The sequence below is a fragment of the Microcaecilia unicolor genome, chromosome 6 (genome assembly GCF_901765095.1).
Source record: "Microcaecilia unicolor chromosome 6, aMicUni1.1, whole genome shotgun sequence".
NCBI classification, from domain to species: domain Eukaryota; kingdom Metazoa; phylum Chordata; class Amphibia; order Gymnophiona; family Siphonopidae; genus Microcaecilia; species Microcaecilia unicolor.
The window spans coordinates 47,406,533-47,426,576 of NC_044036.1; the positions used below are offsets into that span (position 1 = coordinate 47,406,533).

Consider the following 20,044-nt stretch of genomic DNA (forward strand, 5'->3'; position numbering starts at 1 on the left):
GGGGGCAAGGCCCTTTTCAACAAAAAATGCCTGATGGAGTAGCAAAATAAACTCTGGCGAAAACCCCTCCCCCGCAACGCAGGAGGTCACAGCCACAGCACCTGCACCACCGCCCACAGTGTCTGACGGCCTCCCCGACTCCCCTACCAGCGGAGAACCTTTGCCCAAAACTGCTACTGGCTCACTCCTTTTGAATTCATATACTAAGAGGAATCATTTCAGAGGAAAAAAAAAACTTTAGGAGTCATACCCGGAACTCTGGGAAAACAACAATCTCGATATTAATATTTTGTTCTAAATTTTCTGGTCTATTAACATTTTCAAAATCTTAACCATTTCCTATTCCTATAGAACTTCATTTGCTGTATCAATTTTTCATTCTCAAAGGATTCGATTAGATTATCCATGTGGTTCACTAATAAGATTATATCTGAAGCAAAATTATTTACTACCACCGTTAGGTCCTGGTGCGCCTTCCAGATGATATTCAATGTAACCTCCATGGGAGCCAAAAACTCCAAGCTGATAGCTCTTACGGGTTTAGGAGTAGCACCGCCGACACGGGTTCAGCTGTAAACAACGTCTTTTTTTTTGTTTTTTTTTTTAGTGAGGAGGCAGAAACAAACAGGGAAGGAAACGAACAGTAAAAGCCTGTTTAGAGGGAATTTGAGGTGCAGCAGGGACCCAGCAACTGAGTATGCTGCCAAAGGGGACACCACCAGTCGGGCCCCCCCCCCCCCCCGGCTCAAACTGGCCACCGGCCCAGGAGCACCCTCAGAGGCCTTGGGCCCAGGAGCTGGAGAAAAGCCGTCCACCACCTGCTGAGATACAGACATACTGACTGAGGAAGGAGCTGGCCGTCTGGCATCACTGCCTTTCCACAATAGCCTTATTTCGAAGGATGTCCTCCTCACTGAGATGTTCTCTTCGTTTCCGTGATTCTAGTACAAGTCCATTCACCAAATAAAAATCAGCCAAAAAATTCCCCACTCTTTCCTAAAATTAAAATGCATCTGTTAAACATTAACACACACCATGTTCATTTAGACAGACATGCAGTTTTTTTTATTAAAGCTAGCCCCACTGTGAAAGATACTTCAATGCACTGAACAGCAAACATGTGCCAGTAATTGGATTTTCTAAATATTACATTTCTTCAGCTACCATTTACACCATGAACTTGCCATATCTAACTGGTTTATCATGAAAGAGCAGTCTGTGTTAAAACAGGCTTCTGTCAATTTGTGATCATTCATTTTGAATTGTTATATTGAGCTTGATAAGTAATCGTGACAGAGAGAGACATGGTTACTCTACCTCCACCTGCTGGTAGGCGGACTTAACCCACTAGTTCCTGGATTCATCTGCTGCAAGGAAGGATACGTTTAGATTGTGTGCAGTATACTACTGATGTCATGTTTTATGAATCAGTGACAGCACTTGTATTTCAAGCACCCTGGCTATTCATCCTTTAAGTAGATTTTGTATAGAGCTAAACTGTGTCCTAAAACTATAGCAATTATTTTAATTGCAAGATCATTTCACAAAAAGGAAACTCTATTAGCAAAATAGAAACAAATATTAAATGTATGTAGGATAAATTCTGAGAGTGAAGACAGAAAAGATTTGCTAAACAAGTGTTTTATAAAAGGTCCATTATAGAATACTTCAATAAACCAAAACTGGAAGGGGGGGGGGGGGGTGAATAGTAGTCCTCTGGGTTTTCTGTACAACAAAACAGGTTTCAAGGATCAGCTTCAAACAGGAGTGTTACATTCAGGCCTTGGAGCAATGAGAACAATTATGAGCAACTAGCACACTCATTTTGAAGATAAGTATATGAAGAAATAGATTTAATATTATGACTGCAAAAAGATGTACAGTTTGTTCATTTTATTAAAATGAACAAAACTCTGGACAGTAGGGATAGTTATCTCTAGTGCTCTTTTTTTGATCAAAGCAATGTATCTTGTTCCACAATACAAACTCTACCTCAAAGTTCTGCTCCATCAGGTTTCCACCTTTACTCAAACTTTCCACAATAGCCTTATTTCGAAGGATGTCCTCCTCACTGAGATGTTCTCTTCGTTTCCGTGATTCTAGTACAAGTCCATTCACCAAATAAAAATCAGCCAAAAAATTCCCCACTCTTTCCTAAAATTAAAATGCATCTGTTAAACATTAACACACACCATGTTCATTTAGACAGACATGCAGTTTTTTTTATTAAAGCTAGCCCCACTGTGAAAGATACTTCAATGCACTGAACAGCAAACATGTGCCAGTAATTGGATTTTCTAAATATTACATTTCTTCAGCTACCATTTACACCATGAACTTGCCATATCTAACTGGTTTATCATGAAAGAGCAGTCTGTGTTAAAACAGGCTTCTGTCAATTTGTGCTCATTCATTTTGAATTGTTATATTGAGCTTGATAAGTAATCATGACAGAGAGAGACATGGTTACTTCTTATACAGGTTATTACATAAAGAGATTTAAATTGTAGTAGTGTGTCTTTATGACTGAGACATGCCCTGGGCAGAATGGTCCTGGAAATGTGACCTACCAAGTCTGTTATAAAAACAAAACCTCTCAATTTATTGCAAACTTTAGACTGTAGACAAGTCTCGAGTAGCTGAAACTTGTAGGAAGGTCATCACATAAGGTTACCTGATGCTTTTTCAGATGCGATTTTTCTGAATTTGACACTGTCTTAGTGTGGGCTGTGCAGGTTGTAAATACTCTTCAAATGATTTCCTTGCTGTCTGACAACTTGCTCTCTGGGGTTTTGTCACTATTTTGAAAAATATTTTTTTTTAAGCTGACTTTCAACTGTGGGTCCTCTGTATATGTTTGCTGTATCATAATATCTGCCTAGACAAAGACAGTGATGCCATGACCAAGTGAAAAGCTAGTTCACAATTTGGGTAAAACAATAATATGGATGATGTGTGGTCGATTCTGACAATTTGTGGATTCTAGTAAACGTACTGTGGAATGGAGGCTCTCTTTCCTGCTTATGCATGGTTGGAAGACTAAATTCAGGAGAATTACAAACATACTGTTTTGTCTTCTCTGAAAAGCCAGCCTGTTTGAGCACGTGTGAAGGAGATGGATTTGGTAGATAAAGTTGCTGAATAAATATCACTACTCATCAAAATGTCAACCTCTTCCTCAGTTTCCATTTCTGATTCCTAATGGGGGGGAAAAAAAAAGAAAAAAAATATTGAAATGCCCAAACTGGAATTTCCGTTAGATCCTATTCCAATTCTGCTCTCTTCATTATTTAGTTATCAAGCATTCTTACAAGTATAAAACTTTATCTATACACCACTGGTTCTCAACACTTCGACATACCCAGCCTGTCTACTTTTCAGGATATCTACACATATAAAACAGACTGGCATACAATGAAAGCAGTACATATGCATATTCATTGTGGATATCCTGAAAACCTGACTTGCTGGATGTGTCCAGAGGATGGCTTGAGAACCAGTGCAATTCTCAATGCAAAATGCAGACTCTAAGACATCAAATTCTCTACGTAAACATAATTCATACACACATTAGAAATATTAACAGAACCTACTGCAGAAGCTAATATCATTCATTTAAGCCTGAAAATACCCTCTCTGTGAAACCCTATGAAATACACATATTTATTTGTTTATATTTATTTTGCACTTGCTATACTGCCTTAACTGACTTGCAGGATAAGGCAGTGTACAAGCTAAAGATAAAGGAAGTACAATAGTTCAAGAAAAAAAGGATTATAGCATACACACACAGCACATCCACATCCAGTGCCAACCTGGGGACTCTTCGTTTCGCCCTGACAATTGACATACTCCACCGCCATAGCATTGTTCGATAACATGCGCACTGCCTTGCCCTCAAGGAGGGGCTGAAACTCACTCAAGGCCAGACTAATTGCTCTGGTCTCCAACAGATTGATCGACAAACTTGCCTTCTCTACTGAACACAGCCCTAGCACCAGCTGACCTATATAGAGAACTCCCCAGCCCCTGAGGCTAGCATCAGCGGTCACCTCTACCCAACAGGGAGGCTCCAACGGGATGCCTGATAACAAATTCCTCTTCCAGAGCCACCACCAGAGATCCTGATGCACTCTTGCTGGCAAGGGTAGATTGACCCTCAAGGAATCCGACTGAGGCAACCACCTGGAGAGCAGAGACCACTGGAGACTTCGCATGTGAGCCCTGACCCACTGAACTGCATCTATGGCCACCGCCATCGACCCCAGCACCTGAAGATAAGCCCGAGCCTACAGGGCTCTTTGACTCCGGAGGTTCTGTTCCTGATTCTGAAGCTTGAGAATGCATGAGTCCAGAAGAAACACCCTTCCCAGAAGCGTGTCAAAAGTGACCCCCAGATATTTCAAGGTATAAGTCGGCACCATATGGCTCTTGAGGGAATTGATCTTCCAACCTAAGGACTTTGAGAACTGCACCACCTGTGCACTCTCCTGGTATGACTTCGCCCGAAACAACTGATCGTCCAGGTAAGGATGCACCAGAATGCCCTGCTTGCATACAGCAGCTGCCATTACTACCATAACCTTGGTAAACATCATCAGGGCCGTTGTAAGCCCAACACTGAAAGTGCTGATCCAAAATGGCGAAGCAAAGGAAATGCTGGTGCACCTGCTGAATAGGAATGCACAGATCGGTCCTCTGTTAAGTCTAGGGCCGTGAGAAATTCTCACAAGTGTACTGCCACAATAAACAACCGCAGAGTTTCCGTGCAGAAATGGGAGACAAAGCACATGGTTGATACTCTTCAAATCCAGAATGCAACCACTGACCAACCCTGAAGCCACAAGGGTCCCACAAGTCGCTACAACTAACACCATGGACTTCGCAGATGCCTGAAGCAAGTCATACAAAGCATCAGACAAAAACACTGAGCCTATGTCAATCTTAACCACTTCTTGGTCCACCAAGGAAAAACAGTCCGAGTCCTTGTCCAACACACTCTCAGACCTCCGGAAGCACATGTGCCACCAATGCCCCGGAAGTGGTCGCCTGCACTGCCAAGGCGAAAACAAAGCAATGTTTCAACAGCATCTCCAAAAGACGGTCCTGCGGGTCCATCGGCACTGTATTCTTCTTGGCACCATATTCTTCATGGTCACTGAAGACACCTCTGCATCAATGACTGGAGGCTTAAGCCAGTTCTTATTCTGCTCCGGCACTAGAGAAAGCCGAACCATGGAGCGAGCCAACTGGAAAGGGGCATCCGGGACATCCCACTGCACCTGAACTATATCCCTGATATCTTGATGTATTCGGAAATATCGGAAAGATTTATGGACCCCCTTAACCAAGGGATCCACCTTGTGCAGTACCATAGCCTCCTGAACCGCCTCAAAATTTAAAGTGGACGACACTAGAGCAATAAGATCCAGTAACTCTTTGTGGAAGACCCTTGCCACAGAAGGGTCCTCTCCAAGAGACAAATCCTCTGAGGAAGCAAAGGCTTCTTCCTCACCTCCAAACTCCTTTGTCTCCAAATCCAGATCCCCTCCAAGGGATTCTGAATCCACCACAGGGCCAGATCCTGATCTTCCCAAGAAACCTTGGGCCTTTTTGAAGCCAGCAAGGGACCACTGGGAATGTTCTACAGCCACAGTAGGCAGGGGAGAACACTGCTTTAATAAAAAGACTTTGTACTTTGTCAGTACAAACTCCGGAGGGAATCCCCCTTCAGGAATCTCTCCCTGCACCCTTGCAGGCTCAGCTGTTAACGGACTGGAGTGAGAACTGCAACACGGGCTGCCCCGATTCAGCCTGCTGTTCCAAAATGGTGGAGGTTCTCGCCAAAATCAGGCCCATTCTGTTGCTTGTTCCTGGCTCTGGCAAAACCCCCACTCCGGCAGGGGCAACTGATCCCAGAGCACTTGCTTCCTCTGAAGCAGACGAAAGTTCAGACTCTGACACGGTGCAAATCTTGCAAACCCCGGCAGCATCGAACCCCACACTGCTGACACACTGCACATATGCAGAGCTTCTCTGCCATGACAGAGAATGGACGACCAGCTGCAGCCAGAGACTCCAATGGTAAACAGCCACACCAAGCTTTAACAGAGACAGAAGAGTAAGCAGTGCCGTTCTGGGTTTAAATTTTTTTTTTTTCAAACTAAAGCCTGTCGCACTGCCTCTGTTCATTTTTTTAAATGAGGAAAACATGGCTGTTCCCTGCGGCTCTGCAACACCCTTCCCTCTAAGGGAAGGAGGCCAGCCTTAGAGCAACTACTGCCTGAGAACTCACTGTGCCCAAGGAAGGCTCAGGGACAAATGGGAGGAGGGACTCCACCTCCCGAATGTACACCCCCAAGGCACCAGAAACAACCCTGGCGGCACACAGATCAAGAACCACCTCACTAAGAATTTTTTTTTTTTTCTTAACAAGAAGAATAAAGAAAGGATGAGACTGAAGGGCTCACATGTCTTTCACCAGTTGGAGACTGAGAATACTGAGACTTGCTAGGGCTGAGCTGGGCTCTTATTGGCTCTCACAAGAAACACTGTTCTCCGTCTTCACCTGCTGGAAGGCATGCAGAACCCCACCAGTCCTGCTGGGCTGGTACGGAGGGACAAGGAAACCATCATTAGGCTGCTGTGTTGACAGCACTGAAGTATTAAGATGGAACTGAATCCACATGTGCAGAGTGATTACTGGGCTGAAATGAGTTACCTAAGTTTGAGGGAGGGAGTTAACCCTTCTTGCCATCATTGATTTGTAGAAAAATCTGAGGCTACATGTTTCCCCACTGTATGATTTTATATCATACCCAAGTCTCAGAAAAAAGGTATAGGACGTGGAGTAGGAAGCTGGGAGGTAGAAAGTGGTTAAAAACAGCCTATTTTATTTCAAGATAGTATTTTCCTCGTCTTACAACAGAAGAATTTTCCATTATTCCCAAACAGGTGTTCTGTAAAATAGGCTCAACAATATAGTAATGTCATGCACATGTGTACCTCTTCAGAACACAAAGTTATAATAAGGCACTTGCAGAAACACATGGATACAAAACTCAATCTCAATGCAGACATGGAATGCATGACTTGGAAAGCCAGTGGAGGAGGATATAAGTATGCCTGCAGATGCTCATTTGCTACAGCTTATAGGCAAAACTATTCTGTAACATTGGCTAAACTGCAAAATATAATAGCAACAGTTCTAACTATCAGAGGGGTAGTTTTGGAGCAGTTTTATTGCATGGATATCAGGGGTTATTTTGAAGCCATGTCTTAGAAAGTTTCATCTGGGATAAGTGTGCCCTAGGGATGCAGCTATTAGCAGTTCAGTTGGTGTCACGAACTTGAAATCTTCTAGCATCCCTACCTGTAAAGAGTAGATTGCACAGGGACTTGAGGATATGAAGTATGGCAATATTAACAGCTGCTTACAGGGATGTGCTGACATTTTTTTTTTAGAAAAATTGGAAGCCCTTCTTTAAGTTCCTGAATGAAAAGGAGTGTGTGTGTGTGTGTGTGGGGGGGGGGGGGGGGGGGGGTTACACAATCAGGTGTGGCAACAGCAGGATTGCAGAGAAACTGCATAAACAAAGTATGCGAGCTTGAGTTGTCATTAGGTAATTCATGATATTTTGTTTAACAACAGAATTGGGTTTTTGGGCCTGAAAGTATGGAAAGCTTTTTGGAGCTGGGGTTCAAAAATATGTATATGGGGGCCAAAATAACACCATTAAAACAATGACATTTATATGAGGAAAGTGAAATACGGGGTAGATATTAAGGGGAGGAAACACGAGACTGACTGACTGCCTATAATGATGTAACAAGAGGTGTTTGTGGCAGTTTATATGGCTCCCTACTAAGTAGCACATTTAAAACAAATCAGAGAAAAGTTTCTTCACTCAATGTATGATTAAACTCTGGAATTTATTGTCAGAGAATGTGGTAAAAGCAGTTAGCTTAGCAGGGTTTAGAAAAAAAAAAAAAGATTTGGGCCATTTCCTAAAAGAAAAGCCCATAAGCTATAAATCATCCTGCTAATGTTTTCTTTATATATGTTACTTACCTCATGATGTATTCGTTGATAAACCTTCTGTTCATTGTCTAAAACTACAAAAGATTCAGAGGGCACTGCATCACCATTGAAAATGAAGCTTAAATCCCCTCGTTGGCACTTCATATCAGTAAAGTCTATGAGAGTTGTATCAAGCCTGTGAAAAGATATGTGAATTACCAAATGCCATAGAGACAAGTATTAAGTAGGACACAATACTTGTATATACTAATATGCCCAAATTCACTTAAGGTACAGTTGTGATAGCTATGCACTCAGCTGCCCAGCAAAGAACAAAATTCCATCCTTACTCTGTGCATGGCCATCAGCTCCTTTACCTGGGCTATTTCTATAAAACCCACTAATTACCTTCTCCTTTAAGAACGTGCTCATTCTAACCAAAAGAAAACCTAGAAAGCTAAAACTGAGAAATAGTGAACAGGGAGAAAGACTAAAGGTTAAAGCTTCCCATCTTTCATCATCTTCTAGATTCTAAAATGGTCTATTCCAGGGACGCGCTTTAAATCAAGCACCTCAAAATTGCCCAGGTATAAGTGATAGCACTACCATTTTTTCCCACAGAAACTAAAATTAGCTGCAAAATCATTCACCCTTGAGGTAGCTACATGTTCATGTCCAAAGCATCATATATGTAAAGCAATACTCTATGAACACAAAAACAATCATGTTACAGAATATATGATTAAGGCTTTATTCCTTACTTATTATGCAGTGCTCGCTCTCTCACACTTGTTATACCTATTGTTAGGAATAATCAATTCAAAGGGGGAAAAACCCCCACTAGAGATACAGCAGCAAGCTGATTTTATATTCATATCTGTTCAATATAAGATTTTTCATTCCATTAAGGATAAAGTGAGTCAAAGAATATTTACCTGATATTTATACCTTGCTTGTATATTTTGCATGCATCGGAAGGCAGAATTCGGGATAGTAAAGGCACTACATATGAAAAAGGAAAATTAGATGCCCACATTGAACACATTTTAATACACATTATTTGGCATTCTATAAATCACAATGCTTTAAATAAGAGACATGGGTAGTCCTTCGCACTGGCACATCTTGTCTAAAGAAATGACTGATTTTGTGAGTCGTATGGGAGAAGAGGGAAAAGCTGATCCCGCTGTGACCAGAGGATGAAAGTGATCAGATCACTGCAAACTTCAGCATCATTTTACAGCCTTCCGCTGGAACCAAATATTTGAAAAAAAGCCTTTGTTTCTTAATTAGCCAATGTTATTGGTTGATGTTGGGTTTTCTCTAAACTCTGAACAGTGATCTATTTCATTCTGAGCTTTCTGTAGTCATTTGCTTTGCTCCAGTTTTGGACAAACCTTAATTTCTTTAGTACTGAGCAACTTACTAGCTACTCTGATTGCACTGTGCAAGAAATCTTAACCCTATCAAAGGATTAATGAAGGGGGGTGGGACAAGGAGTCTAAAAGAAATGAGAAACTGATGTGTGTAGACTTAACCCCACGGACAACAGTCCAAATGCTGCCAAAATTAAACACATGCAAATATCTTGTCAAAACTTATTTTTTAGTACAGGAATTTCCACCCACATTAAAAAAAAAAAAAAAAAGACTGTCACATTTCATGCTATCTATGAAATAAATTTGCATACTTTGAAGATCTAGTATCTGTAATTTCTCTCATACATATATACTGTGACTATTCTGAAAACCTGACTGGCTGTAAGGACCTCAAGCTAGAAACTTCATTTTAGAAGTTAGAACTCTTAGAATGTAAGGAATGTCCCATTTATAGTATTATATCCATGTGCTCAGTTCAAAATGTTATACTCTGTGCTGTAAATGTTCTCAAGTCATTAGCATTAATATCTAAAGGGACTCTCAACTGACTAAGAAAAAAAAAAGTTATCCAACTTAGGGGTATGTTTACTAAGGCGCACTATAGGCATGATAGCATTTTTAACGCATGTTAATGGTTGACACGTGTTAAACGCTAATGCACCCATAGGAATGTATAGACGCATTATCGTTTAACACGCCTTAACTTTAAAGTTGCGTTAAAAACGTTAATGCGCCTTAATAAACTACTGTTTTAAATATCTTAACCTTAAGATTTTGCATTTTTTCCCCAAATCACTGAACCTTAGTATACCACATTGCCAAAGACATTAGATCCATTTTAATGAGATGCGCTAATTGTCACCTGTACCTGCACCTCTGTCCTGCTGCATTATAGATAATAAAAATGAAAAAGCTTGCAAAAGTGAAAAAATGGCTGCAAATCAATATAGATAATAAAAATGAAAAAGCTTGCAAAAGTGAGAAAACTACTACTACTATTACTACTACTACTACTTATCATTTCTATAGCGCTACTAGACGTACGCATTGCTGTACACTTGAACATGAAGAGACAGTCCCTGCTCGACAGAGCTTACAATCTAATTAGGACGGACAAACAAGAGATAAGGGAATATTAAAGTGAGGATGATAAAATAAGGGTTCTGAACAAGTGAACAAGGGTTAGGAGTTAAAAAGGTGGGCTTTTAGCTTAGATTTGAAGACGACCAGAGATGGAGCTTGATGTACCGGCTCAGGAAGTCTATTCCAGGCATAAGGTGCAGCAAGATAAAAGGAACGGAGTCTGGAGTTAGCAGTGGAGGAGAAGGGTGCAGATAAGAGAGATTTACCCAGTGAACGGAGTTCCCGGGGAGGAATGTAGGGAGAGATGAGAGTAGAGAGGTACTGAGGAGCTGCAGAGTGAATGCACTTATAGGTCAATAAGAGGAGTTTGAACTGTATGCGGAAACAGATAGGAAGCCAGTGAAGTGACTTGAGGAGAGGGCTAATATGAGCATAACAACACTGGCATGGCTGCAAACCAATTTAATGTAAAATTCCTGTGTATATTCTCGGAACACCTGGCTGAACCCACATTTTCATATGCCTTTGGCCCAGCTGAAACAGCAACTGAACACCAGCTAAATCTCCCTAAACAACTAGTCCCTGAAGCCCATGGGAGTAGCCATGTTGCAACTCATAGTGCCACTGATCTCACTGCTAGTTCTTTCATTGTGTATGTGGTTGTTTGTGCCATCACAGGCAACAGATCAATCAATCAGTTTCAGGGCAGGTAAGTTAACTTGGGGCTTTTGTGCTAATATGACTACCCGTATGGTGTATGGTTGGAGAGAAATTACTATGCCTGTTAAAAGAACAGAACAAAAAAAAAATGAATGGGGCAGTTTGAGCCCGTTTTCTCCTGGAACCAGAGCTTGGATCTGGTACAACAAGCTTTCGTGTGCACTTACCCAAGTGTATAATGAAAAATTATATCTTATCTGATAATTTTCTTTCCTTTAATCACAACAGATGAATCCAGATCAACCTGAAACTATATACAAACTGAGAGAGCAGCCTGGAACAGAAAAAATGGGCCTAGGGGGGCGGAGTTGGATTCTAGATCCTAAACAGATTCTGCAAAACTGTCTGCCTGAACTGAATATCATGTCGGATATCCTGCTTAAGGCAGTAATAAGATGTGAATGTATGGATGGAAGACCACATCGCAGCCTTGCAAATTTTTTCAATGGAGGCTGACTGCAAGTGGTCTACCAACACAGCCATAGCTGAGATTATGAGCCGTGACATGACCCTCTAGGGTCAGCCCAGCCTAGACATAAGTGAAAGAAATGCAATCTGCCAGCCAATTAGAAATTGTGTGTTTCAAGATGGCGATCTCCATCCTTTTGGGATCAAAAGAAATAAAAAGCTGGGCTGACTGTCTGAGGGGCCTTGTCTGCTCCAAGTAATAGGCCAATGTTCTCTTGCAATCCAAGGTGTGCAAAGTGCCAGGATGGACATGAGGTCGGGGAAAGAATGTTGGGAAGACAATCGACTGGTTTAGATGGAACTCCAACACAACCTCTGGTAAGAACTTAGGTGGGTGTATGCGAAGGACTACTCTGTTGTGATGAAACTTAATGTAAGGTGCATCCACTACTAAAGGCCTAAAGCTCACCGACTCTACGAGCTGAAGTAACAGCCACCATGAAAATTACCTTCCAGGTCAAGTACTTCAGATGGCAGAAGTCAGATTCATGAAAGGAGCTTTCATCAGCTGGGTGGGAACAATGTTGAGGTCCAATGGCACAGGTGGAGGAAAGGGAAATTGGACTTGATATACCGCCTTTCTGTGGTATTTTGCAACTACATTCAAAGTGGTTTACATGTATACAAGTACTTATTTTGTACCTGGGGCAATGGAGGGTTAAGTGGCATGCCCACAGTCACAAGGAGCTGTAGTGGGAATCGAACCCAGTTCTCCAGGATCAAAGTCCGCTGTACTAACCACTAGGCTACTCCTCCACAGGTTTGACAGGGGGCTTTGACAAAAGCAAACCTCACATGAAGCGAACAACTAGAGGCTGTCCAGAGATGGGCTTACCCTCTACATAGTGATAAGCACTAATTACACTGAGGTGAACCCTTAAGAAGTTGGTTTTGAGACCAAACTCAGAGAAGTGTATGAGGTATTCAAGTAGGGTTTGTGCTGGTGTGAGGGCAAGGCCCTAGATCGTATTTCCTACCCTGCACAGACCCTGCATGAATACCTTCTACATTTCTCTCTGTGCATGGCAAGAAATAGGACCTAGGTCCTTGCCCTCACACTAGATGACAAACCTCATCCATTTAAAAGAGTTACACCGCTTGGTGGAATCTTTCCTGGAAACCAGCAAAACCCGGGAGACACGCTGTGACAAACAGAGAAGCAATTCTAGGCTCTCAACATCCAGGCTATCATGGCCAGAGACTGAAAGCTGGGATGTAGAAGAGATCCTTCATTCTGCATGATGAGGGTCGGAAAACACTCCAATCTTCACAGTTCTTCGGAGGATAACTCCAGAAGAAGAGGGAACCAGATCTGCTGTGGCCAGTAAGGTGCGATTAAGATCATGGTCCCGTGGTCTTGCTTGAGTTTCAGCAGAGTCTTCCCCACAAGAGGGATGGGAGGATATGCATATAGAAGACCCGTCCCCCCCAATGCAGGAGGAAGGCATCCAATGATAGTCTGTAGTGAACCTGAAGTCTGGAACAGAACTGAGGGACTTTGTGATTCAGGTGAGTGGCCAAGAGATCCACCAAGGGGGTGCCCTATGCTCGGAACATCTCGCGGGTAACGCCCATGCTGAGAGACCACTCAAGAGGTTGCATAATCCTGCTCAGTCTATCGGCCAGACATATGTTTTTACTCACCAGATAAGTGGCTCGAAGGAACATGCCATGCTGACGAGCGCAGCGTTATATTTGGACAGCCTCCTGACACAGAGGGCGTGATCTGGTGCCCCCCTTCTTGTTGGTGTACTACATTGCAACTTGGTTGTCTGTTTGAATGAATATAATATGGCAAGACAGTAGATCTCTGAAAGCCTTTACAGCGTTCAAGATCGCCCAGGATTTCAGAAGGTTGATCTGAAGACCTGTTTCCTGGAATGACCTGGCTCCTTGAGTGTGAAGCCCATCCACATGATCTCCGCAACCTAGGAGAGATGCATCAGCCATCAGCATCTTGAAGCTGAGGAATTTGGAATGGGAGTCCCAGAGTCCAACTGGATAAAATGATCCACCAGAACAGAGAGCGAACAAGGTCTGGGAACACTTGGATGATATCTTCTAGACTTCCTGTGGCTTGGCACCACTGGAAGGTTAGGGTCTATTGGGCTGATTTCGTGTGAAGGTGTGTCATGGGTGTCACATACTGTGGAAGCCATGTGGCCCAGCAACCTCAACATTTGCCGAGCTGTGAGCTGCTGAGAGGCTTGAACCTCAGAAGCCAGGGTGGCTAGAGTGTCCGCTCTTGGTTCTGGGAGGAAGGCTCGAACCTTCTGCGTATTGAGCAGTGCTCCATTGAACTCCAATCACTGGACAGGATGAAGATGGGACTTGGTGTAGTTTATAACGAACTCCAATAGCACTAACAACCGAATACTCCTCCGCATGGACTCCTGAGCAACATCTTCCAAAGTGCTCTTCACCAGCCAATCGTCAACATAAGGAAACATATTAACTCCCAACCTGCATAGCGATGCTGCGACTTCTGCTAAGCATTTGGTAAAGACCCTGGGTGCTGACACAAGGTCAAAAGGGAAAATGCGGTACTGGAAGTGGTGTGTTTCCAGCAAATCATGGGAAGAAGGGTGCCCAGGAAAACCATCCTGAACTTTTCTTTGACCAGGAATTTGTTCACGGTCCTTAGGTGTAGGATGGGATGCATCCCCCTGTCTTCTTTTGGACGAAGAAGTACCTGTAATAGAATCCCCATTCATCTTCCCCTGGTGGAACGGGTTCAACCGCACTGGCCTTTAGATGGGCGGAGAGTTCCTCTGCAAGTACCTTCCTGTGATGAAAGCTTACATAATGAGCCTCTTGGTGGACAATTTGGAGGTTTTTGAAACCAATTCAGGGTGTTTCTGAGATGTACTATTTGAAGAACCCACCAGTTGGAGGTTTTAAGGGACCACCTTTTGTAGAAAAATTTCAGCCTCCGTCCGACTGGAAGGTCATCCAGTACGGACACTTTGACAGCGGCTATGTTCTGCTGGAGCTAGTCAAAAGCTCGCCCTTTGCTTTTGCTGGGACACAGCAGGGTCCTTAGGCACATGCTGTTGATGAGAACGAGTGTGCTGTGGTTGAGCCTGAGCAGGCTGGAAAGAGGAAGCAGCGTACCTGTAAGCCACACTGAGCCCACAAATAGGTGGGAAAATGTGGGATACAAATGCAATTAAATAAATACCTACCTACACCTCTGTGGGAAGTAGGCACCCTTCCCCGACTTAACAAAATACCTCCTGGATGAGGAGGACCATGCAGAAGACGTCCGGCTGGAGAGAGAAGAGATGGTATCAGTATGTTTCTTGATTTGGTCAGCGACCTCCTCAACCTTCTTTCCAAAAAGGTTATCCCCCTGGCATGAGGCATCCACCAACCTCTACTGAATAGAATGTTCTAAGTCAGAAACACACAGCCATGAGAGTCTGCGTATTGCTATATTCTGAGCAGAGGTTCTGGATTCTATGTCAAAAGTGTCATAGGCGCTGCTGGGCTAGAACTTACAACACGTTTTCTGCTGCTTGGCCAACTGGCGCACTGACTTAACCTGCTCCAGAAGTAGAGATTCCGCCAAGTCCAGCAACTTATGCACAGAGTCCCACAAGTAGGCGCTTGTAAAGAGCACTGAAGCCTGAACATCTTCCTACCAAAAGAGTCCAAGGTTCTAGCTTCTCTGCCTGGGGGCGTAAAGGCATAGTCCCTATTACTCTTGGCCCTTTTGAGATTCCTCCACCATGGAATTGTGAAGCAACTGGGGACTACTAAAACCAGGTGTACTGTGGATCTGGTACCGGGTGTCAATCTTCTTGGGCATGACAGGAACCGATAGAGGGGACTCCAAGTTCCGACTGAGAACTTCCTTGAGTACCTCATGGAGAGGGACAGTCACAGCCTGCCTAGGAGATGTATAGTCCAGGACCTTGAGCATCTTAGACCTGGGTTTGTCCTCCACTTCTAAAGGAAATGAAATGGCAACAGCCATTTCATTTAAAAAAGGAAATGAAAAGCTCTCCGAAGACTTCCTCCATTCAAGGGGAGGGGTCAGAAGGGGTGCCATAGGACTCATCTGAGGAAAAGTACCTTGGATTCTCCTCTGATTCTCCCGAGTGTTTCTCATTGGTGTTGGACAAATACTTTGCATGGGAGTGTCAAGACCGAGCCTGACTTGACGTAGAGGAACCATGTCCCCGAGAGGGGCATCGAGGAGCCAGCTCCCGCCTGAACTCTGGCAAAGCTTCCTCCACCGACATCAAGGCGGTACCGGCCTGGGTGGACGTCTACACCGGTACCGCATGCCATGCAACACTGGCGTCAGAGACTGCACCACAGGCCATGGGCCAAGTGAGGCAGCAATGGGAGGTGGTATAGAAAGGCAAGCACCCCCGGTAGCGACACACATCGTTGCATGAGGCCATCCAGAAGTTCAGGTAACAAGAACTGGATATGCTCATCGAGGGCCAACATTGGGAAAAGCTGGGATGATGGCTGAGACAGGTTGCAGAACTGCTGGGGTCAAAACAGGAGCTGGGCTGCTCAGAGACCACCACCAATGCTTCTTAGCTGCTCAGAGATCAGCACCGATGCTTCTTAGCCTTCGCCTGAAGCTTTGCACAGAGACTCCTTGGTACCGACAAGGACGTCATCAAATCTTCACATTGCCTTAGGGTCGGGTCACACACTGGCGGGGCCCTGTCCAGCAGCCGTCATCGAGACAGGTGGAGACCCACTCAACGCAATGATGCTCCCAGCAACCATAGGTCTCAAAGCAGCCATACCTGGGACTGATGCTCCCGAAGCAAGCTTCGATGTCGATGAACTCTGACCTGCCTCCAAAAATCTTTTCCTGTTGCGCCTCTATGAGCACCTATGTTCTCTTGTGCACTCGCAGAGGACACATCAGGGCTGTGGTCGGGCCCTAAGCACTGAAGACAACAAGAATAGGTGTCTGCATCAGAGATGGTCTGATTGCACTGGGTACAGTGCTTAAAGCCACTGGGAACTTTAGATTACATGGACGTAAAAACTTCTGCAGCGAAATCAAACGGCTCGATGGTGATGAAAAAAGGGGCAAAGCACAGAGAAAAAAAAAAAAAGAGAGAGATGGGAAAAACCTGGCCTAAACTTGGCCTACTGACCGGAAAATAAAGAAAACTTAACAAAAAGGCAAACTAACTAAAAAATATTAAGGGAAGAGGTGACCAAAGACAGGCAGAAGAAAAATAATCTTCCCGAAAATAGCCAAAAGGCACCAAAAAAGCTCTTTGACAGGGCGTGTGAAAAGACATCAGAAAGAAGACACAGCCTATCTTCACCATGGTAGAAAAAGAACTGCAGGAAAACACGTATGCTCCATAAAGCTGTTTTGAGCTTGTTAGAAGCTCCGGACCGGGCAACTCGGCACAGCTTTACCCACTTGCACTTGTGAGAATAAATAGGCCTGCCTGTCCTCGGAGAAGTTACTATATTATTTTACTTTTCCCTCCCACTCACATGTTTCATATTAGATGATGTTTTCATATTCCAATTTACTCCACCCTGATGAGGTTCTCAATGTTTTATGATGAATATGTTTGTTTTGCATAAAATTCTTTAAATAAGCCAAGACTTTAAAAATGCAATTCTGATGTGGTTCTTACCCCAGCTTTGAAAATCCCAGTGTAGTTCTAGATAAAAGTCTCCTAGCTGGAAAAACAAACAGTGGCATTAAATATTTAAAACGTTACCATTTGGTGTGAAACAGTGTGAGTGTTTCTATACAGCAGCTCACTCTCATCTGCAAATCTAGTTTTTCACATGAAATAATGTTTTCAGGATAAACCATCATGCTAATAGTTTGGTTCAGTGTATTAAAATCAATCAATCCAGTTTAAAAGGAATAAAAACGTCATGACTTACTAAATAGTTCATTCTCCAGATGTTAATTTGTGCTATCTATGAAGGCTATAAGGCTTCAATCCATCAATAAATGCCAAGCCTTAGGTACACGTGGTGTGTCACTATGATGCTTCATATGCGTTAGGTAACTCTGTAAATCTATCCACAGATTGGGAGCACAAGGAACTGGATTACTTTCCTATCAAGCAATTCTGGGTGTCCTCTCAGGAGCTGTGTTTGGCCAGCAGGTGAGTGGCTTGACTAATTTTGCTAGGTTGCAATAACTTGTAGGATATAGTACAACACAGAAGTTTTAATGCTATGCATGGCACAGCAAGTTGCTAGTTCACATTCACAGCGAAAGTCAATGGCCATATCTTTCACTGTCTGTCCTTGCAGTCTTTCCCCAGCTTGCCCTGTAATTAGCAGTAAGAACTCTTGCCCAGTGTCTCAAATACTCTAGAGACTTGGCCCCTTCACAGGCCAAAAGAATAGACTCCCATGTAATGCAGCTCTTGTCCTCAATGAGCTGCCCAAACAGGCCAATGGAATTTCCTTGCTCATTGATCAAACATTTGATGATCCCCTTTGCCACTACTAAACTTAATCCCAGTTCTCTGAGTTTTGGGTGTGCTTTCTCATACTACACTAGCAAAACTGTAACAAAATTTATGTATACAGTATACACAGAGTCACTGTATTTAATTTCACACTGCAATACACTATTTCCACAAAGGTAAAGATCTCTGATTCTATCATCTGTAACAACAATGCTATCTTCATACATAAAAAAGGGAAGCCTTGTCACAGTGATTTATCCCATAATATAGCTGGATTCTGTAAAACACTCAACATTGGTCTGACTATAATGGGTTTACACCTGCTCCAATTGATTCAGAATGGTGCAGCAAGAATGACAGAAGGTTGTAACATCACATCACACCATTTTTGCAAAATACTTCACTGGCTAATACAATATAGGGCTAAATTTGATCTTCAAGGCCCTTAAAGAAAATGAGTCAGAATACATAAACAGGATCTCCTTCTATACACTTCCATGGCTGCTAAGGTCCTTCCAAAGAGCTTTCTCTGGAATAGCCCCTCCCCCCCCCCCCCCCCCCCCCCCCCACACACACTCTGGGATGCACTCCTTGAAAGGCTTAACTGAAGACTTTCTCTGCAGGAAGCAGGTGAAAGCTTTTGGCTCTTCTTCGAAGCCTTTAATGGAAGAAATAATGAATTAGCTACTCACACATACTGTAAAACAATTATCCACTCCTACTTTAGCTGAGATTTTCATGCACATTTTCTGAATCCCCATGCAATTGTTCCTTATGCTAGCTGCCCATATTTATATCTTGTCTTATGTGTTTCGCCTTATGCTGTCTATTAAGATGTTTTGATGTGCAGCATATTATAATGTGCACTGATATATGAATGCGTTTACTGCTGCAATTGTTTGCCCATGTTTAACTTCTTCTTGCTGTACCTCGCCTTGAGTGTATTTCTTCAAAAAGGCATTAAATAAATCTTAAATAAATACAAACACATATGCATAGCAATAAACAAATGACAACTCACTTCCTTTAGTGCTTTTAATAGTCGAGGTCGCTTCTCTTCAACACTTTCCCTAGATTGCTGCTTTAGCTTCCTTAAGAGTGCTGTAACTGAAACAAGCACACACAGATATTAAATCACAGCAGAAACAACCCTGTGTGCATATTAACTCTTCTTTATGAGGTGTATCAACTCTTCTGACCTCACTGATTAACTGAAACAACTCTGTTGATATATAGAGAGATAAAAAGAGCATAGGAAGATGCATTCAAAGGAAGATTTTTTTTTTTTTAATAAAAAGGAATACACAACTTTCTGATACTCAGTAGGCTGAAGACAGATGAGAACAAGAAGAGGGAACTGCCTTTTTTGTGACTACAATCAAAGCGGTTTACACATTATATACAGGTACTTATTTTGTACCTGAGGCAATAGAGGGTTAAAGTGACTTGCCCAGAGTCACAAGGAGCTGCAGTGGGAATCAAATCCCAATTTCCCTGGTTCTCTAGCCACTGAACTAACCATTAGGCTACTCTTCCACTCCAAGGGTTTCAAGTTGATTTTCTGCCATTTTGAGGACGAGAGGTTAAACTGAGCACTATACATCCATGGGAGTCCAGTGCCTCATGGCAGACTTACAGATACACTTCAACTTGTTGTGCTTGAAGACCTATGTTCAGCTATTTCATTCCTTTCTCTTATGGGCATATACACACTTTCATCCAATTCCTATTGTGCTCAGCCAAAGAGAGAACAGTGTGTAACTTCTTTTGTCTGTATTAATCATCCAATTTGATATTAATAATCATTAGGGCTGCACAATGATTACACAAGACAATTTGTAAGCAAGAGACATAAATCAGTCTGATGTCCATTAGGTCTTTTCAGAATAACAAATTAAATATGCAACATGAACATTTAGTCTAAACTTAAGCTCCTTATAGTT

At 42.9% G+C, this 20,044-nt stretch overlaps 1 protein-coding gene across 1 annotated transcript in view; it reads right to left on the minus strand.

The window, feature by feature from the left end:
- The window catches only part of ANKRD13C (ankyrin repeat domain 13C), a 93,279-nt gene that overhangs the window by 33,930 nt on the left and 39,305 nt on the right, over positions 1-20,044 (minus strand). Inside the window, exons 4-9 of the mRNA XM_030205930.1 lie at positions 19,123-19,208; positions 17,304-17,349; positions 8,956-9,022; positions 8,072-8,216; positions 3,067-3,198; positions 1,993-2,154 (exon numbers count right to left, since the gene is read on the minus strand). Coding sequence (XP_030061790.1) covers positions 1,993-2,154; positions 3,067-3,198; positions 8,072-8,216; positions 8,956-9,022; positions 17,304-17,349; positions 19,123-19,208 — 638 coding nt within the window. The remainder of the gene's footprint in view (positions 1-1,992; positions 2,155-3,066; positions 3,199-8,071; positions 8,217-8,955; positions 9,023-17,303; positions 17,350-19,122; positions 19,209-20,044) is intronic.